At 45.3% G+C, this 26639-nt stretch overlaps 1 protein-coding gene across 1 annotated transcript; it reads right to left on the reverse strand.

Moving 5' to 3' along the window:
• Positions 1-348: 348 nt before the first annotated feature.
• Positions 349-24083, reverse strand: MSLN (mesothelin). The gene is made up of 18 exons (XM_060282776.1): positions 24075-24083; positions 22684-22899; positions 21333-21524; positions 19112-19255; positions 18946-18995; positions 18185-18305; positions 16548-16633; positions 15492-15621; positions 14280-14470; positions 12835-12925; positions 11669-11780; positions 10380-10564; positions 8347-8493; positions 6845-6978; positions 4570-4703; positions 3550-3644; positions 2150-2339; positions 349-446 (listed from the first exon to the last, which is right to left on the reverse strand). Exons 1-18 carry the CDS (start codon positions 24081-24083, stop codon positions 349-351), a joined length of 2325 nt encoding a protein of 774 aa, XP_060138759.1.
• Positions 24084-26639: the final 2556 nt, after the last annotated feature.

Genomic DNA, 26639 nt, shown 5'->3' on the forward strand with positions numbered 1-26639 from the left:
CGCGCGCGCGCGCACACACACACACACAGTTGTACCTTGGATCCCGAACACCTTGCGAGTCAAACGTTTTGGCTCCCAAGTGCTGCAAACCTGGAAGTGAGTGTTCCGGTTTGCGAACGGCCTTTGGAACCCAAACGTCCAATGCGGCTTCCGAACGTTTTGGAAGTCGAATGGACTTCCGGAATGGATTCAGTTTGACTTCCTAAAATAATCTCCTTCACCCACTTCCCTAAGGGTATTCTTGTTCTCCCCACCACAGGCAAAGTTGAAAGTTGATAGAAAACTGTAGCAAAATGAGATCAATCATCATTACCACATTGCCCGTTTTTTGATTAGAGCAGGAGAGTTTCATGAAAGGAAAGAAGCCAACGACAGAGTCAGGAGGAACGCAGGGAAGAGGTGCAGGAGATGGGCAATGGTGGCGGCACGGGGCGCTCCGGATGTCTCTGGAGAAACAAGAAACAACATCGTTATGACCCTATAGTCAGATTCCTCATCTTCCAGGAGAAAGGGTGAGAACACTGAAGCAGAAGGGGACAGGCAGAGGGACCCAAGAAGAGCCTGATGGATCAGGCCAATGCCCTGTCTAGCCCAGCATCCTGTTGTCATGGGGCCAACCAGATGCCTCAATGTGTGGCCCACAAACAGGACCTCTGAGTGCAACAGCAACTCTCCCCTCCAGCGGCTTCCAGTAACTGGTGTTCAGAAACATGGTGGTAAAGCACAGGCAGGCCCGTCTTACCCATTGAGGCTAGTGGCGCGGAGCGCCAAGTTCTGGAGGGTGCCAGATGAGAGCCCGGGGAACACCGAACGAGCGCATTGAGTGAGCGAGGGTGTGTGTGCTGCTCCCACTGAGTGTTGGCTTGGTTTTTTCCCTTTTAGCCTGCAGGCGCTGAATTCTGTGGGGCACCAGAAGGCTAAAAGGGGGAAAAACTGAGCCAACGCTTGGCGGGAGCGGCGCACGTGCCCTTATTCACTCGGCGCAGGCCCGCTCGCTCAGTGTGCTGCCTGGCGTGGCCACCGGCACAAAGCAGCCAGCTGAGCCAGGAGGCGCCGAGTCCAGCCTCTGCCTTTTTCCCGCTGGAGGAGCTGCCTTCCAGCCACTGCCTGCCTCCTCCAGCCAGAGGGATCTTTGCACCACGGTGCTGGATATGCTTAAGACGGCCCTGAGCACAGCCATCATGGCTAGTAGTAATTAATAGCCCTTGTCTCCAGGAGACAAGTCATACATTTGAAGCACATGGCTCCCACCCAAAGAATCCTGGGAACTGTAGCGTACCCCCACCCAAGAACTACAATTTCCAGCACCCTGAACAAACAGCAGTACCCATGCGGTTTTGAGAGAGGCAATCTGATTTAAATGAGATTTAAGTGCATGGTGTGTACACAGTGTTTAACTTGGAGAAGACAGAACTGAGAGGCGATATGGCAGCCATCTCCAAATATTCAGAAGAGTAGTCAGTCATAGTGATGATGGAGCAAAATAGCTTTTTGTTGCTCCACAGAGTAGGACTCAAACCAATGGGTTTAAAGTACAAAAAAAACCAATGGGGCGGATTGGGGCGGAGGGGGCATTTTTGGTTAAACATAAGGAAGAATTCCCCAACAGTTTTAGTTGGTTGACAGTGGAAGTGACTCGCTTGGGAAGTGGCCAGTTCTCCTTTGTAAGAACTTTTTAAGCAGAACCTGGATGGCCATTGATCAGGGATGCCTATCAATGGCCTTTGGGATAACCTTTGGGATCCTTTCTAACTCTGTGGTGGTTTTGGGCTGTGTTGTTTAGTCGTTTAGTCGTGTCTGACTCTTCGTGACCCCATGGACCAGAGCACGCCAGGCAGCACTCCTGTCTTCCACAGTTTTGGGCTAGTCACCACCTTACTGTTGTTGTGCAATTAAAATGGGGGCAGGGCGGGGAATGTGCACGGTCTGAACTCCTTATAGGAAGGGCAGATTGCAAAAATAAATAAATGATGACTAAATAAAGTAGCACATATATCTGAATACACAAAAAAAGACACATGGAGACATTTTCATAATTCCTGCATACTGATTCTCAAGCTGGAGAGCTTTTATTATTGTTGCGGGTCATCTACCTCCTACACCACTGGAATTTAAACCCCCTCGAAAGCAAACACCCCCCGTTTCTTACGGTTCTTTTCTTCGCGAGGCACAACAATATATCCGTCAGGGATTCCCCCTCGGAGCCCAAGGGCCAGGCTGTCCAGCTCGGACTGCTTCTGCTTCACGATCCAGTCTCTTATGAAGGGATCATTCTGTTGAGTCTTCAGCTCTTCTAAATTTATCCCCAGCAAGTGTCTGACATCGGTGGGCGTTAGTTCCTGTGAAATGAGTCAGAGGGAGATAGTTATAGGCAAGTGTCTACCCTGCTGGGATTCAAAAGCTCCAACTGCGAATGTAAGCAGCAAAGGATATACAGTATGTACATGTGTGTATGTGTTTGTGTGGCAATGTCCCTCCCTCCCCAGGAAATAAGATCCAAGACACAGTGAATTTATTTTAAGTGGGTGAAAAGGCCACAACTTTATTGGTTTCGGATGTTGAGCGGTATTGGCTTAGGCATTGGAACCTAACCGGCTATATCTGACTGTAACCCGTGTGTTACAGCCTGGGAGAAATTAACCACCAGAAAGGAGCCCAATGATGTACATCTACTGAGACACCTCCTGTGGCCACCGTTGGGGGGTGCAATAAGGCCCTGACCTCCGTAGGCCCAGGACAAAGCTACCGCCCCCGTTTGTTAGCAACACCACTCCCGGTACAGTTACATGAGGAGAAGGCTGGGGTGTGACCTATAGAAACCCCCCAGGGACTGGTAGAGAAGCCCAGTCAAAGGCTGAATTGTGCTCTGATAAATTTCATTTCATTTTATTTCGATGTTCTTTCTGAAGGTCGCTTTCCACAGCCAGCCCAGGATGTTTTGCCGCTTCAGGAGAAACAGAGAATGCCACCCTCACCTCTTCCTCATCTTCCCCCACAGCCCTCCCGCACTGTCGCCTCCTCCTCTGAAGCCACAACTACCCTGTGCTGAAGGCAGGAGCAAAAGGAGACCAGAGATATTATCCTAGATACTGTTGTAACATCCTAGCTATTGATCCTGTCATAACATTCAAGGCGGCCAAGTTTTGTGCAGCAGCGATTAAAATACGGCGTACAATGATTAGCACCCAGGCTTAGTGTAATGTACCGACCGATGGACGTTCCTAGGTCAGAAGGTTTCCTTTCTGACTGAAAAAAGGATGACCTAGAACGGCCTTTTTTGTGTACTGTATATGTGATTTTACATCAACTTATCTTGTCTTGAGTTTTTAAATTTTGTAATTGGTGTATTTGCCTTGATACTGGTCATTGACCGTAATAAAATGACTTGTACTAGGTGGTGGCGGGCATGGAGGAGGAGGCAGGGTGTGGAGGAGATGGCCGGGAGCTGTATCTACTGTCTGAGGCAACTGCCTCACCTTGCCTCATGGGCAGGCCAGCCCTGTCAATGACAGGGTGTCATCTTCAGCCCTACGGCATTATCCCACTCACCATCACGGCGTCGTTTCGCAAGCCCTTGAAAGTGTTGATGTCCATGTTGACATTATTTTTGCTGAGCGCCCTCAAATCGTCACCCGGAGCACCTCCTGGAAGAAGAAAACTTGGTGAAAACTTGATGCTTATACATTGCCAACCTTTCTTGAGTCAATGAAAGAGATCTTTTAGTTATGTTTAGAACTGAATTGCCAAGTTCCTTAATAAAGGCAACACTTCACGGTGTCTTTAACTTCTCCAGCAGTCCCAGCTTTTGATCCAGCACAGAGCAAGCATGTCTCTGTGTCTCCAGCTTCTAGCCTGTTCCCAGTTCAGCCACTCTGGCTCTTGTTTTCCTGACTAGCAGCTAAACTTGTCTGACCAGGCCAGCAGCCTCTGCTCTTAGATTCTATCCCTCATTGAGTACAGCACCCAAAAAATTGGAAGGGGCTCAGGGTTTTATCCAGACTGACCCCCATGAAACCCACAACATTGTTTTTAATTTTCTCAGTCCTGCAAATAGGGATGGTGAGGAAATAAAATTGGATCCAAACCAGAAATAATGGTGGTGATCAGGGAAGGACAAATATACCAATTTCGGTTCTCTTGGTCCCCCATTTTCCCAAACCGAAATTCTCTACATTTCTGCATCAACTTGTGGGTTTTATTAAAAACAAAACAAAACACCCTCATAAAAATTAATCAGAATTTTAGTGCAAAATTCTCTTGCATGCAGTTGTGACAACTACAGGTATATGCATACTTGCAAGCAAATTTCTCCAATCTAATGCATCTTTGTATCTTGTTTTCACTATGCTGTTATGCACATACCCTAATATGTGCATTTTTTAAAAAATAGGCAGTTCCTTCCATCTCTAAGTAAGAAGGTGGGTGGGAGGGCAGATTGAGGATGGTGGGGCAGTGTCCCAATTTGCCCTAATGGATGAGCTGATCTGCTGCTTTCAAGCTGCATCTCAACAAACTGCAATGCTCAGCCTAGACTGCAAAGGTGTTTCCGAAAATGATGCTGTGACTTACCCAGGAACGGCTTGATGAGGTTATAGTAAGCAGGGAACTCGTTGTGTCGGTCAGAGTAAGCCCTCTTGGCTTTTGGGTACAGGATAACCTTGGTAGTCTGAGGACACCCACCAATGTTGAGGGTCTTGGCACTCCTGTCAAGAAAGGCAAGGAGGGAGAGGGAAGAAGAGGCGAGTGAGTCTCCAAGGCCTTCCACATTTCTCTCAGCTTTGCTTATTATTCACTGGAATGAAGGGGTCCAAGAGCTGAGCTCACTAGGTCATACAGTCATAGAAACATAGAATTGTAGGGTTGCAACGGATGCCAAGGGTCCAACCCCTCCATTCCAGGAATCACAGCAAAAGAATCTCTGACAAACAGCCACACGATATCTGTTTATAAACTTCCAGGGCCCCCCAAACTGTGGTCCATGGGCCACCAGTATTTTGTTTATATATTATTTCATTTATATCCCACCTTTTTCTCCAAGGACCCCAGGGCAGGGCTGGTTCAATCCCCAAATCAACCCTGTGAGGAAGCTTAGGCTGAGAGGCAGGGATTGGCCCAAGGCCACCCCAATGCACTTTATGTTTGTGGATTTGTGAAGATAGGAGACTGCACATCCATTACACTGAATATGCATACAGTCATACCTCAGTTTAAGTACACCTCGGTTTGAGTATTTTCAGTTTAAGTACTCCGTGGACATGTCTGGAACGGATTAATCCACTTTCCATTACTTTCAATGGGAAAGTTCGCTTCAGGTTAAGTACGCTTCAGGTTAAGTACGGACTTCCAGAACCAATTACACTCATACCTCAGGTTAAGTATGCTTCAGTTTAAGTACTCTGCGGACTGTCTGGAACGGATTAATTCACTTTTCATTACTTTCAATGGGAAAGTTTGCTTCAGGTTAAGTACGCTTCAGGTTAAGTACAGACTCCTGGAACCAATTGTGTTTGTAAACCGAGGTACCACTCTATTGAATTTTAATTGTACTTTAATTGTTTCTTTTATTTCCCATATTGTATTATGATTGGAATTCTATGGGATTCAAATTATAACAGAATAAAATACAATATGTGAAGAGAAATTGTGCACTATAAAACCGAAGTAATGCACATGACCTTCTAATGGCCGACGCTGGAAGACCTCAAAGCCCAGGATCTTAATAATCAAGTTGCACCCCTGGATTCTGCCTCCCACCTGCACACTATACATGTCAGGGGCTGGTCTGGATTGGAAGATTGGGGAAAGCAATCACAGGGAGATCAGCTCCTAACAGAAGAGGAGGGGGACTATTTCCCCCCCCCCGCTTCCAGCATTTCCAGAAGCAGAGAGACAGACAGATACAGAAGCTGCTCAGTTGAGAGAGGAGCTACCCAGCTATGAGATAGTAGCTAAGCAACCAGAAGGGAGGGAGCAGTTGAGCAATACATCAATCAAGAGTGGGGGAGAAGCCCCCCCCCGAACTCGGAGGTCCGAGCATGTCAGAGAACAAAGGAGACATGGGGGGGAATTCTCGTTGGTGAGCTTCTTGCTGCGGAAGTGGGGAGGAGTTAGAGTAGGCAACTGATATCCTTGAGGAGGGTTGCCTGTTTGTACTTGCAATATAAAAGGTAAAGGTAAAGGGACCCCTGACCATTAGGTCCACTCGTGACTGACTCTGGTGTTGCGGCGCTCATCTTGCATTATTGGCCGAGGGAGCCGGTGTACAGCTTCCAGGTCATGTGGCCAGCATGACAAAGCCGCTTCTGGCGAACCAGAGCAGCACACGGAAACGCCGTTTACCTTCCCACTGTAGCGGTACCTATTTATCTACTTGCACTTTGACGTGCTTTCGAACTGCTAGGTTGGCAGGAGCTGGGACCAAGCAACATAATGCTGTAATAAAAGGACTATAAATCTACCAAATGCTCGTTAATTCTTATTGTTGAGCTACCAGAAGGAAGGGGGGAACTCCCGTACTTGACAATAAATTTAAAATGCTGTGATACCACTTTAACAGTCATGGCTTCACCCAAAGAATCCTGGGAGCTGTAATTTGTTAAGGGTGCTGAGAGATGTTAGAGGACCCCTATTTCCCCTCCCAGAGCTACAATTCCCAGAGTGGTATAACCTTCCCAGGGAACTTCGAGAATTGTAGCACCGTGAGAGGACTGGGGTCTCTTAACAACTCTCCTCACCCTTAACGAACTACAGTTCCTGGTATTCTTTGCGGGGAAGCAATTTGCTAAATGGAAAGTGGACCTCCTTTCTTGCTAAGAGATGAAGGGTGTTTAAGGAGTTTACTCACTTGATAGCGTTCTCTGTGATCGTTTTAAGCTGGTCTTGGGTCAAGGAGCACATGTAACGTCCCCCAACAGCATCCAGAACGGCGCCATCAAACCGGCCTCCATCCTTGCCATATACCTGAATAATCCCCCTGGCCTAAAAGAAATAATTTCCAACCCAAAACAGAGTGGCTTGTAAGTATGTCTTACAGGAGCAAAGCTAAGACACTGCTTAATGAACTAGCCAAAACTCAGTTAAGTGTACTATGTCAACCTTTTACTATTTTGACCATTTCCACCCTTGTCCCAAAAGGAAACATTCTCAGGGGTCTCACCAGAAGGACCATGCACCCCCACTGCAGACACCTGCCCAAGCCTGAGCAACCTTTGAAAACGATGGGTTTCAGGGCCATTCTACAAATGTATCTTTTTGGGGGAAGAGCTATTATTATTATTATATCTATTTATATCCCCGCCTTTCCCTCAGACAGGGACTCAGGTGGCTTTCAGATAAAATAGCCATAGCCCAGTGGTAAAGCACCTGCTTTGCATGCAGAAGGTCCCAGGTAGGGCTGGGAATGTCCTTTGTCTGTAACTCTGGAGATCTTCTGCCAGCCAGTGTAGGCAATAGTGAGCTAGAGGGACATAAGGCAGCATCTATGTTCCTCCTTATGTTCCACAGCAAAGTTGCAGGGCAGCTGCTTGGCATGCAGAAGGTCCCAGCTGCAATCCCCAATGGCATTTCCAGGTATGGCCTGAAATGGCCCCTGCTTGAAACCTTGGGGAGCAATTGCCAATCAGGCAATATTGAAGTAGGGTGGCTCAGTTGTCCGACACATATAAAAGCCAACTTCTATGACTTTTCCAGCTGATGTTGGTCGGCTGAACTAGTCTTAGGAATGCTCTGTGCTGACTCCACATTGTGGCTCATTCTATCAACGTTTTATATATTCTGAATATTCAGAAATCTGGTCTGAGGCACCAAAATGCACTGGGGTGGGCTGAAGGGGAAACAACTCATTAACTTTACCACCTGTTTAAAAATAGTAGAGGTGAACAGAGGCAGGGCCGTCTTAAGCGCCCCTGGCGGCGTGGAGCGACGGATCCCTCCAGCGCCCCCCCCGTTTCCCAGCGCGGTGGGCGGGCGGGCGCAGCGTGGCGGGTGGGCAGGCACAGCGCAGTTGCCTGTGCCGCAGCTGTGCGTCGAACCGGCCGGCCAGCGGGCGGGTGCAGCTCGCGGCGCCCTCCTGGCGGGCCGGCGCCGTAGTGCCCTGCGCCACCGGGGGTCTACCTAGAGCCGGCCCTGAACAGAGGCATCATAAGCTCTGTATATTTTAGCGCCGTCCCTCTAAAACTTTGCAACCAAATGCACCTCTTTACGCATGTAAAATGTTTTCTTCATGTTTTCCTTCTAGGAAGCGATTCATGAATGAAATAATGGATGAAAATCAAAATAAACTTCTAGTTTGGAAAAGGAGGGGAAGAAGAAAATCAGGGGAGGCTGTGCTTTTAAGGCTGACGTTACCACTTCGTCATTGGGCGCGTTGTCCAGCAAAGTAATAAGGGTGTCTGGTGAGTTGAACTTCCATTTCTTAATATCCTCAGGAGTCATTATGCTGAGGATGCCTCCCATGTCACGGATAACCGAATCGGGATACCCAGTAGGATAGATCTGTAGGGATTGCAAAGTAAAAATCAGTGTTTGAGAACACTGCTGGAACATTTCCTGTCCTTTCTCAGAGCACACATCCATCTGGAGACAGATTGCCTTAGTGTCTCTCTCTCTCTCTCTCTCTCTGTGTGTGTGTGTGTGTGTGTGTGTGTGAGAGAGAGAGAGAGAGAGAGAGAGAGAGCTGGTGACCATCAGGATTGGAGGGGAGGAATGCAGAGATCAACAACAGGCAGCACCAGAGGCCATGACAGGCAGAGTCACCCCCTGACAGGTTGGAAATAAGAAGCAGGAATGTTAGGAGATTCTGGTGACTAAGAAAAGGGGACACTGGAAGGACAGATCGTGAAGCTGAGGCTCCAATACTTTGGCCACCTCATGAGAAGAGAAGAATCCTTGGAAAAGACCCTGATGTTGGGAAAGATTGAGGGCACTAGGAGAAGGGGACGACAGAGAACGAGATGGTTGGACAGTGTTCTCGAAGCTACGAACATGAGTTTGACCAAACTGCGGGAGGCAGTGCAAGACAGGAGTGCCTGGCGTGCTATGGTCCATGGGGTCATGAAGAGTCGGACACGACTAAACGACTAAACAACAACAAGAAAAGGGGAGAGGAAATGGCTAAATGGCTGGTGTTCACTTTTTCAACCCGTGTGCAGAACAGAAATCAAGTGAATTTCTGGTATTCGATATTTGCTGGTATTACAGCTTTCAATATACAAACAACACATAACTGATTAAGCCCCCCCCCCCGGCAATTTGCATTATCTTTCCTTTGCACTGAAATTAATGGGGTGAAACAACATATTGACAACCTAACTTACACAATTAACTATGTATATTGCATTAGTTACATAATTTCATGACAGCAAGGCAAACAACATGGCATTTCACAGAGGACGAACTGGGAGCTTAACAGAAACGAGGCTGCATGAGACTAAGGCAGGATGGAGGAACAACAACAACAACTTTATCATTTATAGCTCGCCCATCTAGCTATGATTCCCCAGCCACTCTGGGTGGCTCGCAGCAGAATAGTAAAAACATGATAAAACATCAAACATTTAAAACTTCCCTAAACAGGGCTGCCTTCAGATGTCTTCTAAAAGTCAAATAGTTGTTTATTTCCTTGCCATCTGATGGGAGAGCGTTCTACAGGGCAGGTGCCACTACCGAGAAGGTCCTCCTCCTGGTTCCCTGTAACATCACATTTCTCAGTGAGGGAACCAGCAGAAGACCCTTGGAGGAGAACCTCAGTGTCTGGGCTGAGTGATGGAGGTGGAGACGCTCCTTCAGGTATACTGAGTCAAGGCCATTTAGGGCTTTAAAGGTCAGCACCAACATTTTGAATTGTGTCGAGAAATGCATTGGGAGCCAATGAAGATCCTTTAGGACTGTTGTTATATAGTACTGGCAGCCACTCTCAGTCACCAGTCTAGCTGCCGCATTCCGGATTAGTTGCAGTTTCCGAGTCACCTTCAAAGGTAGCCCTACGCAGAGAGCATTGCAGTAGTCCAAGCGGGCGATAACCAGAGCATGCACTGCTCTGGCGAGACAGGTAGGGTCTTGGCTGGCGTACCAGGTGGAGCTGGTAGACAGGGAAGGAAAGGGAATTGGTGCCACTTTACCTCCCTAGCCAGGAGGCAGGCAGGGAGAGGGCTTGCTGAGGGCAGGCTGAGATTGGTGGGGCAGCGGCTCATTCACTTCAATGAATGAGTGGGGGCAGAGTGAAAGAGACAGAGAGAGAGACAGAGAGAGTGAAAGGCCTCAATCTATTGATCTGCTTGGACCAGTCTCCTTTGCCTGCAGTCTCAGATGAGCAATAGCTGAACTCAAGCCCTGGTTCCATGTCTCTCTTAGCAAACTATGAAAGCCAAAACATTGATTACCCGGTCCAGCTTTTCTTTAAGCACCAGCAACTGCTCCTCAGTGAAAGCATAACTTGAGATCTTGTTGAGATTGGCCTGCAGGGTTGTGTCATTCAAGCACTGGCGTAATTCCTCGTTATTGTAATCAAGAGGCATCAGCTCATCATCAAGCACCTCCGGTGTTATGGTCTTATCAGCTGGGCACCCTGGGAAGGCAAGACTCAATAGTTAACCAGGGTTGAAGATCTCGCACAACTGACAAGCCGGTGTGGATGCAAGAACCTCAGAAGAGCCCTGCTGGATCCTATCAAGGTCCTGTCTGTTTAGGTCCACCCCTCTTGCTCCTCAGCCACAGGTGATTCAGAAGCATAGTGCCTCTGAACCAGGAAGTACAGACTATGTATTGTAGGGTGCTCTCTGCTAAATATGTATTTGGAGAGAGGCTAAATTCTGTAACCTGTATTAACTATGCAAGTAATTTAAGGTTGGATGACTGCAATGAACTCTACGCGGGGCTTCCCTTGTGCTTGATATGGAAGATGCAGTTAGTGCCGTATGCTACAACACAGCTGCTGGTGGGAGTGAGGTCCTGTCTGCTCAGAGCAAAGTTCAAGGTGCTAATGTTAGTATATCAAGCCCTTAATAGCTTGGGAACAGCTTGCTGCACTGCAAAATTTAGGGAAGTCTGAGTTTTGAAGGATGGCTATGTTTCACTTTGTGTGTTGTTTTGGAAAGGGCAAATTAGGTAGACTTGCCTTTAGATGCAAGCTGAATTGAATTTCTCCCTCATCCCTAGTAGGAGTTTCTGTTCATATAGGGAAGAGAAGACTTCAGGAATGCCCCCTCTAATCCCCTCACTGCAAACGGAAGTGGTAAAGTCTGGCAATATAAACAGCATCTGTTTCACATATATCCAGGGTCCATTTCTGGTGTCTTCAGGTATGGGTGCAAAACTTTCCTCCCTGAAACCCTGGAGAGCCACTGGTAGTTAGTGTTAAAAATACTGAACTAGATGAACCAGCAGCCTGTCTCAGTATAATGCAACTTCCTACATTTCCCATGTAACAGCTTTATCATGGGATCTGCTGTTTGTGTGAATTTACAAACACAATTGGTTCCGGAAATCTAGGTATACTTAACCTGAACCGTACTTAACCTGAAGCGAACTTTCCCATTGAAAGTAATGGAAAGTGGATTAATCCGTTCCAGACAGGTCCGCGGAGTACTTAAACTGAAAGTACTCAAACCGAGGCGTACTTAAACCGAGGTATGACTGTAGCTCTAGGATTAAAAGCAGTGTTGCTGCATACCTTCACTACGTTTCAGCCTGGAGGGTTGGAGGTTTTTCACAACAGATGCCAGCTGTTCTGTTGGCATATGGGAATGGTGTAAGAAGTCTTTCAGCCATGGCTTTAATACATTCTGCAAAAGGAAAAAGAAACACCTATGTGGTGAAGGATGTAAGATCTAGAAAATCTATGCAATTCTCAATTACTTAAGCTGAATGCATACAGATTCCTTTCTTTCTCCTGGATTTGGGGTTTGGTAGCATGACCATGATAGCTATTTTTCAGAACAGAATACCACAGCAAATAATATGCAAATGGTGATGATGTTAGGTTTATCCCACCTTACCTTTCAAGATGGCTAACAAAGTCATCATTGCACAAAGCAGTTACAAACAGTTCAGTATAAAGTCACTGCAAACACAAGACCCATCATATGAAAGTTGGTTACTGATGCAGAATCATGAGATGTGACCTTCCCCTTGCCTGCTCTCATTTACAGAACTTCAGTGGCAGCACTAGTGATGGAAAATGGAACACAGGTGGAAATTAATGAACAATTTGTGTTCTGGTTGGTTGTTATATATCAGCTGGTTTTTGCTTTAGCAGTCTCCTGCACGGGAAGGATAAAGGTTTGCAGTTGGAAGTTTTGCACAGGAGGGTCAAAAGTTTACAAGGGGATGTTTTGCTCAGGAGGTTTTGCACAACGTTTTTGACTAGGAGCTTGACAAATAAGGGGAAACAGAAATTTAACAAGGTGTCCACTCTCCTTGCATAAAGGTTGGAAGAGAGAGTGTATATAAGTTACAGGTAGGTAGCCGTGTTGGTCTGAGTCGAAGCAAAATAGAAAAATTCCTTCAGTAGCACCTTAAAGACCAACTAAGTTTTTATTTTGGTATGAGCTTTCATGTGCATGCACACTTCTTCAGATTCTTCTATATAAGTTGAATTTGAAAATAGGGTAGAACAAGAAGTTGTGGAGATAAAGACTTGAAGAGACTAGGCTGCTTAGGTTCAATTTATCACATTTGTGACAAGGATAAGTGAGGGCCACAATAATTCCCACTTACAATTTCCCCATCCTATTTTCCTGGCAAACAAACATGACCCAGAGCACAGCACTTCAACAGAGACTTAAATACCATTCTGCTTTCCCTTGATCATGGGGAGTGGGGAGAGAAGAGACTTACTGCAGGAATACTTTGTAAGATGCTGTGATCAAATATATGGAGCAAACCACTCACTTCTTCCAGGGTAGAAGGTGACCATGTTGAAGGAAGCCTGAGAGTGGAGAGAAAGGGGATGGAAACTTATCAGCAAGCTACATATCAACAAAATGGAGCTCTGAAGTAGGGGCATGAGTTTCACAGAGAGAGGATGTTCCAATCAGAAGCAATGACTGTGACATTTAGAATATAATTTCTCCTTCATTAGGCATTGAGCAGCTGCAGAACACAAGGAATTGCACACTTGCATTTTGCAAGCACTAAACCAAAAGGATCCAACATCAAGTATTTGTCATTTAAAGCCTTGGTTTCAGTTGCAGAACCTGTGCGACATTGCAAGATCATAGTTACCCGCTCCAAATCCATTTCTGCATGTGTAAAAAGTATAATTCCATGGGGAAATGAAACCTGTACTGTGTAAATTGGTGGTTGTTTGTGTGAGATTCAGGTTTCTTAGGCAAACCCCAACTTTCAGCTACAGAGCATGGCTTTTGAAGCTGTGGAATTTATGGGCTGTAGCTTAGTGGTAGAACATCTGTGTTTTGTGCAGAAGGTCCCGGGTTCAAACCCTGGCACGTTCAGGAAGGGTGAGGAATGACTCCTGTCTGAAAACCTGGAAAGCTGCTGCCAGTTAGTGACATGGTAATAGCCTAACTCTGCTTTTTAGGTATTATTCTATAATCTGACTCTGTATCATATCTGTCAAGTTCTCCCTTTTTTAAAAAAAGGGAAATTCCCTTATGCTGAATAGGCTTCCTCGAGAGAAAAGGGAAAACTTGACAGCTATGCTCTGTATCCGTGTTAGGCATGACTTCCTCTTAGGGAACCTAGCTTTTGCTGCAAATATAACATTTCATGATGAACATTTCCAGTCAAAAACCCACAATTCTAGCTTTGAAATGCTGTTTGCACTGGCAAATGCAAATGAATTAGCTTCGGTGGCAGGGCCGTCTTAACCATATCTGGCGCCCTGGTGCCAAGATCCCTCCGGCGCCACCCGTGAGTGAGGCGGGCAGGAGGGGCGCGCAGGGAGCTGAGAGGCACAGAGGAGGCAGCCCCAGGCCAGCGCTCCCCACGTGCCTCTGGAGAGCGGCCTGCAGCTGCTCAGCAGCTGAGACAGAGGCGCGGCAGAGGCGGCCCCAGGCTCGCTTTCCCCGCGCACCTCCGGAGAGCTGCCTGAAGCCGCTCAACAGCAGAGGCGCGCGGAGGCAGACACCAGTGTTCGGCGCCCCTTCCACGCCCCTGATGGCCAGGCGCCCTGGCGCCTTGCACCACCCAGCCTGGGCCTAGGGACGGCCCTGTTCAGTGGCAATCCAAACAGATTTCTGACAACCAGTTTTCTTTTCAGGAGAATTCAGAAAACTCCAAAAGAGCAAAAACAAAAAACTAAACCTGCGGGGTGATCCTACCCAAAGGAGGTTCTTCCACTGCTGAGGAGAGTTTGGATTGCTTTGATTTGTTCAGGTGTGAAAGACTGGCACTGATTTAACTGTGTCAGGAAATTGTTGCCGGATGCTGTGATGTAGTCTGCGCCAAGGTCACAGACTAAGTGGCCCAGAATTGCCGCATCTTCCTTAGTTACCTGCAGGTCATGGATGTCCTAAAGAAAATAGTTTGTAAAAAAAATTGTGTAATTTTTTTAAAAAAGAGAAGCTATCAACATCTTAAAATAATTTAGTTGATTAATAACCTATATTTTAACCAAATAATCAAATATATTTCATTAAATTAGTTTCTGTATTTACTGTATAGGTACTATTATGAGATATTTTAGAAACTGGGAGATAACTTGAGACTGAGTAGACCAATACTTGCTGCCTTTCAATTTCTCATGAAAAACACACCAGGACTTCAGAAGTCTAAAAACTGCCCGTAACAATCTGCTTCAACTATTAAAATTGGCCCTCATTGATAAAAATGTCTCTTTAGTTAAAGGTAAAGGGACCCCTGACCATTAGGTCCAGTCGTTACGGACTCTGGGGCTGCGGCGCTCATATCGCATTATTGGCTGAGGGAGCCGGCGTACAGCTTCCGGATCATGTGGCCAGCATGACAAAGCCGCTTCTGGCGAACCGGAGCAGCACACGGAAACGCTGTTTACCTTTCCGCTGTAGCGGTACCTATTTATCTACTTGCACTTTGACGTGCTTTTGAACTGCTAGGTTGGCAGGAGCTGGGACCAAGCAATGGGAGCTCACCCCATCACAGGGATTCGAACCGCCGACCTTCTGATCGGCAAGCCCTAGGCTCTGTGGTTTAACCCACAGCGCCACCCGCATCCCAATGTCTCTTTACAAATACATAAATAAGCTAGAACAGCAGTTGATTCACCTACCAATTGTATTTTTTTTCCAGTCTGGAGAAGAGAGATAAAACCCAGCTTCTATCATGTGATATCAGGTGCTTATTGGCAAACTGATTGTATTTCACATTGAGGTCATGGGCATAAGAGATAAACCTGAAGTCTGTGCTGTGAAGAGTATTCCCCCCCCCTAGGGTGTTTTCGAGTTAAATTGAGAGTTTCTTGGTCCAGATTGCCACTTATTCTGCACAGATGCAAGCTAGAACAAATGCTTTTGCTCTTATTGCCACCTAGGGTGCCAGAATTATACTTTACTTACCAGGCAAGCTAACCCCTCTGACAGAAGCTGTTTACGTTGTGGGGAATCTTTCTCCAGGACACCAATATTGGCTTTTCCGACGCGAGTGACATACTCCTTGCAGTTTTCACCTGCTGCAAGGTCTGAAGGCCTAGAAACAAGAAAGGATTAATGAATGTTTGTGCATATTGATTGACTCTCCCCCCTCTGCATTTAATATACCACTGTGCCACATCACAGTCTCCAAGTGGCAAAAATATTTCAGAGGTTCTAGTGCAGGGGTCAGCAAACTTTTTCAGCAGGGGGCCGGTCCACTGTCCCTCAGACCTTGTGGGGGGCCGGACTATATTTTGAAGGGAAAAAAAATGAACGAATTCCTATGCCCCACAAATAACCCAGAGATGCATTTTAAATAAAAGCACACATTCTACACATGTAAAAACATGCTGATTCCCAGACCGTCCGCTGGCCGGATTGAGAAGGCGATTGGGCCGGATCTGGCCTTAGTTTGTTCTAGTGCTTACTTCTGGTTTCCTTGGAATGAAGATAACTGGAGACTGTGGTGTCTTTTTTTTTAAGATGGTGGTTTTATTTGAACATATATACAACCTGAGCATAGGATGGAGGGGCTCACAGCATCAGTACTCCAACAGATCTTGCTTCTCCATTAGGTTGCTGGGGGAGAGGGTCTCCCCCAAACCATAGCTTTGGGTTCAGCACAGCACAAGACAAGCCTCTCTGTGTCATTCCAGGTCTCGGTATCAGCCGGACTAAACAAAAGAGCATCCCCTGGCTTCTTATTCTATTATCTACAAGACAGATGAGGGGGTGGGGAAGAACCCGCTTCCTCCTGAAAGAGCATCGCCAGCCAGTCATCTCCATAGTAACATGACCACTCTTTAGTCATGTGAAAGCAGGGTGCTTACAAGCCCGGCTAGGGCCAATGTCTTAACAAAGACTTTGGAAGTAGTTCCCTTTGGTGGATTCCAACCTTACAAATACACAATCACAAGCTTGGAAGGAACTCATGGGCATCACTCAACCCCACCACATCTTATAACACTACTCCACATTTACCTTAAAAAGAGAAACAAGTCTTTAGGATAGTTGTTTAAATCCTCTAGGGGTCCACTGAGCAGTACCTTCTTGGCTAAGCAGCTCAGCTGAAAAACAAACCAGAATATTCTGTTAGCAAGTACAAAGAAGTACAAGCAGGTCATTTATTTCAGAAAAAGGCGAGGGGATTTTTCCTTTAAAAAATAAAAAATAAACAACAGCAGCAACAACAACAACACACCCATCTGTGGTGGTTTTGGAGCTGGTTTTGCTGAATTTAAGCCCCCCAAAATTTCCTTTGCATATGCCACCATACCTGAGGGCATTGGGCTGGCTGAGAAGATTAGGGCAGACTGTGGGGACATACATACATACATAATTTTATTTGTATGCCATCTTTCCACAGTTCAAACCATGCTCAAGGCGGTTTGCAACATGAAAAAACCCACTACTTAACTAGAACATAACAAAAGAAATAAAACATTAAAAATACACAACCAAACTGGATAATTCCCACATAAATCATAAGATCTAAAATAAATATACAAAAACCCCACAGCAACAACAGCAATAACCCCTCCAACAAAACCCCACAAACAACACCAAGTTCCCCATCACCTGCTGCCTGAGGTGGCCTCCTTACCCTACCTAACAGTATGACTGGCCCCAATTCTGTTACTTATTTTTTTTAAAAAAAATCTTTATTTGATACCAAACATAAAATACAAAGCAACAAAAATAACATAAATAACAAAGCAACAAAAGTAACATAAGTCAACAAGATCAACACAACACAACACAAATACAAAATTATATAAACTTATATAAACTTGTACAAAATTAAAAAGAAAACTTATAAAAAGGAAAATAAAGGAACAACAAAAGAAAACCACACACAAGCATAAAACTAAATAAACTTCCCAGCTTTCCATATCAGTTCCCTATTTACAAGTAACATCAACTATGCTTTCCTCCTATATAACTAAATCCTTATTTCATATTCCAATTTCCCCCATACACACACTAGATCTAATAAACTTGTACGAACTTATTCGAAGCAAATCACCCATCTGGAGTCTAATCCTTCATTACAAAGGTAATCTTTTACATATTTCCATTCTTTTTCCCATTTTTGTTTAGGGACTTTCCTAACTATCGCTGTTAATCTCGCCAGGTTCATAAACTCTACCAATTTGATATGCCAATCTTGGATGGTCGGTAACTTGTCTCCTTTCCATTTTTGTGCGAGCATATTTCTCGTATATTTCTGTCCAAAACTTACTAATTCTTTCATAACTCCACCAACAATGGTAATAATCCCCTACATTTTCACTGCATTTCCAGCACTTGTCTATCTCATTTTTATATATCCTTGCTAGTTTTGTCGGTGTTAGGTGCCACCTAAATATTAATTTCCATATATTCTCCCTAATTCCCATACATGCTGTAAAATTAATATCTACCCTCCACAATCTCTCCCATTGGTTACTATAGATTACCCTACCAACATCTTGTGGCCCCAATTCTGTTACTATCTTATCCCCAAGAACACACACCAATGATAAAAGCTGAGGTGGGAGATCTAATTCAGGTCTTGGAAAATACTTTCAAATATTGATCTCAAAAAAAGCCCTCAAGATGCATGCAAAGAAACCGACCTGTTCTTCGCTCAGCTGAACGTTCTTCTGCCCCAGAACACTGAGTAGCTGTTGGAATCTCTCATCATCCATATTAGCAGCAACTGCACAAGTAACACCTTGCAGTATGGAAGGGGACAGGCTGGAAACCCAAGGGAGCCCCATAAGCGATGAATGAATAGTAGGAAAGAACATCAGCAGTGGTTTTTAAAAGGTGAGGGGCTCAGTCGAATGTGTATGCAGGAGAGAGGTGGTGATGTATCTCCTAACCTTTCTTCTCCTCCTGCTGCCTTTGAAACACTTAATATGGAGGGCTCATAATTCGATCAGGGGCACTGGTGGCTGGCAGAGCCAACTAATTCTTGTGTTGTGGGTTTGAGGGGTCAGTCTGGATGATGCCCCGAGTCCCTTCCAATTCCAATGCCCAGTGAGGCTTAAAATGGAAGAGAGGAGGTTGCTGGCCTGGTCAGACAAGTTGCTTTGTAAGAAAATGAACTGGCCACTGAAGTGTCCTCGTCAGCATCCCAAAAAGAATGAGCTGGGTTGCAAGAGTTACAACTAAGTGACGGTGCCTTCTAGGCTAATGGGTGGGCCTCTCCTCTTGTCTTCAGACCATTCCCCTCCAAATAAAGCCACCCATTTGAAAGAGTGCTATAATAATAATAATAATAATAATAATAATAATAATAATTTTATTATTTATACCCAGCCCATCTGGCTGAATAAATGTGGCATTTCCTCAAAGACCAAAAAGGGAAAAGAATATTAGGGGTCAGCAATACCTGTGGATTTCAGGGACCCTCTTGATTATATCAGAAAACAACATCTCGGCCTATGGGAATAAACCAAGAAGAACAAAAACAATTTCCGTTAATAACAAGGACACGTGATTCCTCCTCGATGTCCAGGAGGAGTTGGAAATAAAGGCGAGTCATCTCTCTGTCTCACCTGTTCTGGGGTCCATGGCTTGTCATTGAGATCTTGAATGTTGAATGTGTCACCAGGGACCAGCAGCGATTTTGGTATATATTGAACCAGACCATCCGGGGTGTATTTTACCAGGTCGTTAAATCCTGCTGTAGCAGCAACCAGCTAGAAAACAAAGTTATACTTCACGGGGGCAGACTTTTGCTGAACTGGATGACAGGCCCATCTAGCCCATCACGGCTGCTTTGTTTATTTATTTAAAATACTTATTGATGACTCTTCATCTGCATATTCCTGGGCAGTAGGCAAAAGTGCGAAAACAATCCATCGGAATATAAATATTAGGGGTGTGCAGGTGGAGGAATGTGGTTTGGGGGTGCTCTCCACCTTCCCTGAGTCAAAGCACAGTGTCAGTAAACTGTAATACGTTAGATCAGGGCCTTCACAAAACCTCATATCACTTTAATATGAGAACTGAACCAAAATTCTCCCCTATTCCTAACTGGCCTTAGGAAGATCCAGGTTAAAATACCTACTGGTCCACAAAGCTCACCGAGTCACTATTTCCCCGCCTAGCAGGGTTGTTTTGGTTGGAAATGCAACAGCAAGGATCCTTCAATTGATTACTTAAGGTTAATCCCGCTGGTGTTAAAGTCAACTAACAATAATTACAATGTAGGGGTTCCGGTTTCCGCCGGCAGGAATGGCGGACCTGTTTTCCATCCCTCTGACCTTCGTAAGGAATTTGGCGGTTGCTAGGGGAGTAAATGGCAACCCCCTACCCTCTCCGGGGGTTACGGAGAGGGGCCGCTGGCCCGCGATGCCCCCAGGCCCACTCCGACTGTTTATGGAGTGGGGGGAGCTTGGGCTGAAAAGCACTTACGAGGGCCAGGACTCCCGGACGCTAATCTGCATGGCGGGGATTTCCATGGTTAAAGAAGATAATTAGGCTTAAATCTATGGACATACTTCAGAAGGAGGGGAAGAAGCACTGTTTACTGCTGAGAAATCTATGCTGCTGAGGGAGAGGAGTTAAAGGCTGTATATCATCTGGAAGAAGGATTGATGGGGACGGAGCGATAAGGGAATGGAGTTTTATTTTTCTTCATATGAGTTACTTCGTACCTTCCCAGACGCGATGTCCTGGCTTGTTTGGAGTGAAAGAGAAGCAAAAGACTGTGTGAGTTGAACTTTATAAACTGTTGTTACTGAGCATATTTTTTAAAGATGTGGAGTTGCAGATGAGAAAAGCCCCCCCCCCCTAGTCGGACGGAAGGAGTCCTGGACGCGTTCGGAGGATTTATGAGCTGTGACGCACTTTGAATTGGAGCAGCGACCTGAAGCTAAGTTCAGCTATAGGGCAAGGAGATCCATTAATTTACCAAGAGTTTATGGTTTGATGTTTGGGTCTTCTGCCTGGAAAAGCTGTAAATTTTATAAAGATCGTTAATCTTCATGGCTATGAGAGAAAACGAAAGTGATTTGAGCTTTTTAAGATGGCGCTGCTTCGACGCAACAGGGAGCTACAGACTAAGAAGATTTATGGGGAGGCTGGACTGATTAACCCACACAGGAGAAAGAACATTTGTGAAACCTCGTTTGATATTTATCTCAGCAGCGGGAAACAATCGGTTGAAAGTGGAAAACATCTATGTGACTGTAAGGGGAAGATCTGGATTATTATGAACTTGGAGGACGATTTGAACTTTAGAAAAAAGACGGCAGTGGACGGTTGCGAGGAATCCCCAATTTCTTGAAGCATGGGAACCCAAATAAAAAATTCTTTAGATGATTTGGCATAACATTCGGTTTGATTGATATATATATGTGTATAATTTGAAATAATGAATGTGATATAATTGGTTTTAATTGGAAAATTAATAAAATATATTTAAAAAAAAACAATAATTACAATGTATGTGAAGTGCTTTTAAAAACATGAAAGCTGTTATTATTAGGCCTCTCTGTCAGTTCTCATGAAAGGCTGGAGATTTTGAGCTTCCCCTCTCCTTGAAACCTTTCCATTATGACAGGTCAAGGATCCTGTAACTAAGAACTAGTGCTTCAGTTTATTTTCCCCCTTCTCCCTCCCCATCCCCCTTTTCTTTTTGTGCCGTGTCTTTCAGATTGCAAGCTGCTCTGGGGGTTTGTTTTGTCTGAACAGAAGAATTTTCAAAAACCATTTAACAAATAATAGCATCGCAATACTACAATGAGTTAACAGGAAAAACAAAGGCCTCACCTTTTCCACAAATGCTGTTTTCACAGTGGGTGGCATAGTCTCCAGCTGCTTGGCAAAGCTTGGGACTTTAACAGCGTCCAAGACCACCTGGGCAGGTATGGATTCCAGGCTGGTGTGGCTCAACCCAACCACCAAACTCCCAAGTGCTGCAAGGCTCTGGCCATCCTGAATCTGTAAATAGGAAACTCTTAGCTGTAGAAACAAGGTTGGTCATCCAATAGTCAACTTCACCCAGAAGACTGAATTGGTAGCTTGGAGCTGGGAGACACTGCAAGCCCACACTGAGCCATGTTCTTAGGGGACTTCTACATGAACTTTTTTTTTAAATAAAAAAATTAGTTATACTTTTCATTTTACAACAAACACAAAACATAAATTTGAATTATTCCACATCATAATTTGACAACCCTACCCCTTTTTTGTGGTTTCTTACATTTATACTGTTTTTTTTAACTGCATTTCCATGTTAGCCCTATTTATTGTTTATCCCAGTTAGTCAATATATGTTTTCTGTCACTGCATGTTTTTACTTTAATCCTGCTAATGTCTTAATTTGTTTACAATACAGTGGTACCTCTACTTACGAACAACTCTACTTACGAATGTTTCTACTTATGAACGGAGCTCCATCCGCCATCTTGGATGCGGTTTAGATAGGATTTTTTCTACTTACGAATTTTTAGATAGGGTTGCTTCGACTTACGAATTTTTTCTCCCAATGCATTCCTATGGGATTTGACTTACAATTTTTTTTCCGACTTATGGATGTGCATTCGGAACGCATTAAATTCGTAAGTAGAGGTACCACTGTAGTTTTGTATTCTTGATTTCTTATGCTTCCAGCAAGTTTCACCATTTCTGAATATTCTGATAACTTCTGTTGCCATTCTTCTTTAGTCGGGACATTTTTCTCCTTTCTACATGAGCTTTTGACCCATTTCTCATTGGACTGATTTCTTACCAGTCTCATTCTGACCTGCCAGACACAGAGGCCAATGTGCACATAGGAAACTGCCTTCTGCTGAGTCAGGCCATTGGTCCATCTAGCTCAGCACTGTTCATACTGACTGGCAGTGACTCTTCAGAGTTGCAAACTGGGGACTCTTCAGAGTTGCAAATTGGGGTGCTGAACCTGGGAACTTCTGCATGCAAAGCAGATACTCTACCACTGAGCTACACCTCTTTCCCCAAGGCAAGATTTGCAGATGGGCAGCTCCTGTTGGCAAAAAACTTCAACTTTTTGCAGAAGTTCCCTGTACCAGGTGAGATGTTTTTCTTCACTCCCATGTCTCCTCAAGGGTCCTGCTCAGCTGTATGTATTTCATATACAAGGGGACAATGTTCTTCTCACCTGGTATCCAGAACTGAACAGTTTCTCCAGGATGGTGCCAGCCTGTTCAGGGTCCCAGCCCTGAACTTTGCTCAAGGAAGGCAGAGAAGAGGCCAGGACGCTGCCAGGGATGCAGTTCTCAATCTGCTGCACTGAGAGTCTGAGAGCCTTCTGTCCCAGGGAGTTCAGGATTGCTGGAGAGAATGTGTCACACTGGCTGCCTGGCAAGCCAGCAACCTGGTGGCAGAACAAGAATGAATGACCCTGGGCCCAGACTGAGGCAGAGGGGAAATCACATGTGCCCAATGAAGTCATGACCTCCTGAATCCATCGGTGTTCCAAATTAATGGAAGCTTGGGAGCAAGCTTGTTTTCTGCTGCTCCAGAGGGTAGGAACCAAACCAATGCACTCCAATGACAAGAAAGGAGTAGGGTTGCCAGACTCAGTAGAGGACAGGACTTCTGTGCCTTTAATTGCCCTGCTCTCTTTTGAGTCTGGAAACCTTAAAGAGAAACCAGCAGACCCTTTGCTTGGAAATTAAACAAAGGGTCTGCTGGTTTCTCTTTAAGGTTTCCAGACTCAAAAGAGAGCAGGGCAAAGGCACAGAATTCCTGTCCTCTATTGAGTCTGGCAACCCTAGAAAGGAGATATCTACTAAACATAGGAAAGAACTTTCTAATGGTGAGAGTTGGACTCTTCTTCATCAGAGAAGTGGACTCTCCTTCTTTTTTTATTTTTATTTTTTATTTTTATTTTTTTTGAAGTGGACTCTCCTTCATCGGAGGCTTCTAAACACAGGTTGGATGGCTATCTGCCAGGGATTCTTTAGCTGTAATTCCTGCATTGCATGGGGGTTGGGCTGGATGAGCCTTGGGGGTTCCTGCTAGCTCTACAATTCTGTGATTCTATGGATAATGAACCGGAGGCTGCAGGGGCACCAGATGAGGAGCTGGATCCTCCCAGACTATTGGGGCCCATAGATTCAGAACCTGGACTGTCACAGACATCTTCCCTGACCCCGAAGAAGCAGATGCCTCCCACCATAAATCACCAGTCTGGAGACACCAGGGTGCGTGCGCTGCAGAATGAAAGAGGTGTGCGTGTCTTCAGACTAGAGGGTTTGTTTGTTTCATAAAAATTATACACCGCTTTTTGTAAAATAAATGAATCAATCTCAACAAATTTACAGAAAAGATAAAACAATAAAATTATCAATAAGAAGAATTAAGAGCAATAATTTAAAGACCTTTGCTTCTGCTGGCGTGAGTTGCTCATTTGGAGCTGCCCGTGATCCCTTGATCAGCCTTGACCTCCAGCCTTGCTGCCTTCTCTCTGTGGGTTCTGGCTGTCTCACCCATAATATGTTCTAAGCTTCTTTGGGCAAACACCTGGACTCTTTGAAGCCCGCCTACCTTATCCATACCAGCCTTTCTTTTGCACTATTGCAGGGCTGGGGGACATTGGGCCAGATTGGGTTCCAATGTGGCCACCCAGGGCTCTTCAGCTGGTCCCTAAAACTCCTCCCAAGCCCCACCCCAGGCCACACCCCTCACTAGTCGTTCTTGAATATTTTGTCTGTCTGGAATGTGTTCAGCTGTGATGATCCCTTTGTGCTTGGCTGGATGCGGAGGGTGGTATCAAATGAGTGGCCTTTTTTCTTTCTTTTTCAGTATGGTAATTCTGACTGGTCTTCCTTGGCCATCTGTTGCCATAGAGCTGGAACAGTAATAACAGCCTGGATTTTTTTGGTGCTTATTTTACCTGAAGCCTCAATTCTGGACTCCATAAGAACATAGGAAGTCACCTTATTCTGAAGCTACATTCACACGAGTGTGAGACTCTTAATCTCAGAGTTGTGGGTTCAAGCCCCATGTTGGGCCAAAAAGATTCTTGCATTGCAGGGGGTTGGATTGGACTAGACAACCCTCGTGGTCCCTTCCAACTCTACAATTCTATGATATCATGGCTTCCCCCAAAGAATTATGGGAAGTGTAGTTTGTTAAGGGTGCTGAGAGATGATAGGAGACACCCCTGTTTCCTACTGGCTACAATTGCCAGAGTGGTTTAACATGCAACCCTTCTCAGGGAACCCTGGGAATTGTAGCTCCGGGAGGGGGAAATAGGGTTCTCCTATTCCAACTCTCAGTGCCCTTAACAAACGGCAGCTCCCAGAATTCTTTGGAGGAAGTCTACACCGACTGGCAGAGGCTCTCCAGGGTTCCAGGCAGCAGTCTTTCCCAGCCATACCTGGATCGGGATTGAACCTGGGACCTTTTGCATGCAAAACAGGTGTCGTACCACAGAGCTACAGCCCCTCCATAGCTAGAGGAAAGCCCAACAAGTATGCACGAGCCAAGAAAATACTTACTGGAAACTTCAGTGCAGAACTGGCAGTAGCTGCCACCACCCAACCTGAAAGACACATAAGGCTTCAGGGGAAAAATACCACACACCTCTTCGAATCAAATGCAGCTCACGTTTGGAAACCTGGCCCAGCAAATGCCCTTTGTCAAATGCTTCTTTTGCTTCAGCAGCAAAAACAAATAAAGTCCCCAAAGCTGTGATTTGCTCGGCTTGGCACAATCCGGGGCTCTGACAATACAGCACTTAGGTGTGTGATGCTAGAAGATAGGCCTTGGAGGAGGCACATGTTGTGCATCTACCCCTCCCCACCACAGTTGGAAAGGCTGGCATATCCAGTAGGCTGAGTGGGGCAACTTCTGGGCTTGTTAAACTAACTGCTGTCCCAGGTGTGGTGGAGAAGGCAACCTCACCTTTGGAGTTTATTTATTCTGCTATCCTTTGATTGACCGCTCTTTCCTCATTTGTCTGTGACCAATCTTGGTGTCTCAGTAGAGAACTTGCTGCTTTCTCGGCAGGCAGATGCCAGAGCCTAGCAAGCAGCTGCTTGTTCAGATCTGCTTGTCAGACTTGCTCATTTGCGCCTGAGTGACGTCAAATTTTCCATCATCTCCCTAATATGTATTTTGAAGTACAGTGGTACCTTGGTTTACGAACTTAATCCGTTACGGAAGTCTGTTCTTAAACCAAAGCGTTTTTAAACCAAGGCGTGCTTTCCCATAGCAGCGGGGGACTCATTTTACAAATGGAACACACTCGACAGGAAGCGGAACATGTTTGGCTTCCAAGGCAAAGTTCACAAACCAAAACACCTACTTCTGGGTTTGCAGTGTTCTTGATCCAAGTTGTTCATAAGTTAAGCTGTTCTTAAACCAAGGTACCACTGTACTGATAACCAATGACTTTTCTGCTTTTCCAGAGTGCAGTGGTACCTCGGTTTTCAAACGTCTCAGAAGTCGAACGTTTTGGTTTTCGAACGCCGAAAACCCGGAAGTAACTGCTTCGGTTTTCGAACGCTTTTCAGAAGTCGAACATACCACGCGGCTTCCGTATTGAGTTTTCTGGAAGTAAATGGTTATGGAAGTAACCACTTCAGTTTTTTAACATTTCGGAAGTCGAACGGTCTTCCGGAATGGATTACGTCCGAAAACCGAGGTACCACTGTACCGTTAATAGCAGACCAAGCACCCCCTGGATTTACATTTGGTGGGAGACTGGAATTTACTACAGAGTAAATTAATACAGCACAGAACTGGTGGGAGAAGAGCTTTCAGCAATGTACCATACAAATGTGGAAAGTGGTTCTCAGTCAGTCATCCTTAGAATGAATACTGGAGCATTGGAGGTGTCTCCCTCTTTCTCTCCATAAAAAAGCTGGAGGGTTTACAATTAATAACATATAATATAAATAACATGCCCTTCTATCATTTGCTTTTGCATGCTCTAATTTTCTTCTAATTATATGATGGCAACGCCCAGATGTGAATCCATAAAGAAAAGGGCTATAATGAGGCCCAAATTAGATGTTCTCTTGAATGTAGCATGCAGCTGGTTATCTTGTTTGTCCTAAAATAAACTTAGGTGTGCACAGGAAAGGAAGGCTGATCTCTTCACTC

This window comes from Zootoca vivipara, chromosome 14 (assembly GCF_963506605.1).
Source record: "Zootoca vivipara chromosome 14, rZooViv1.1, whole genome shotgun sequence".
NCBI lineage: Eukaryota > Metazoa > Chordata > Lepidosauria > Squamata > Lacertidae > Zootoca > Zootoca vivipara.

Excerpts from the sequence above, each read along its gene's own strand:
- MSLN (XM_060282776.1), bottom strand. Across the intron at positions 18,306-18,945 it reads AGGGTCCCTGAAATCCACAG|CCTGTCCCCTTCCATACTGC; the intron begins GTATTGCTGACC and ends TTGGGTTTCCAG. Across the intron at positions 447-2,149 it reads GCCTCGCGAAGAAAAGAACC|AGACATCCGGAGCGCCCCGT; the intron begins GTAAGAAACGGG and ends TTGTTTCTCCAG.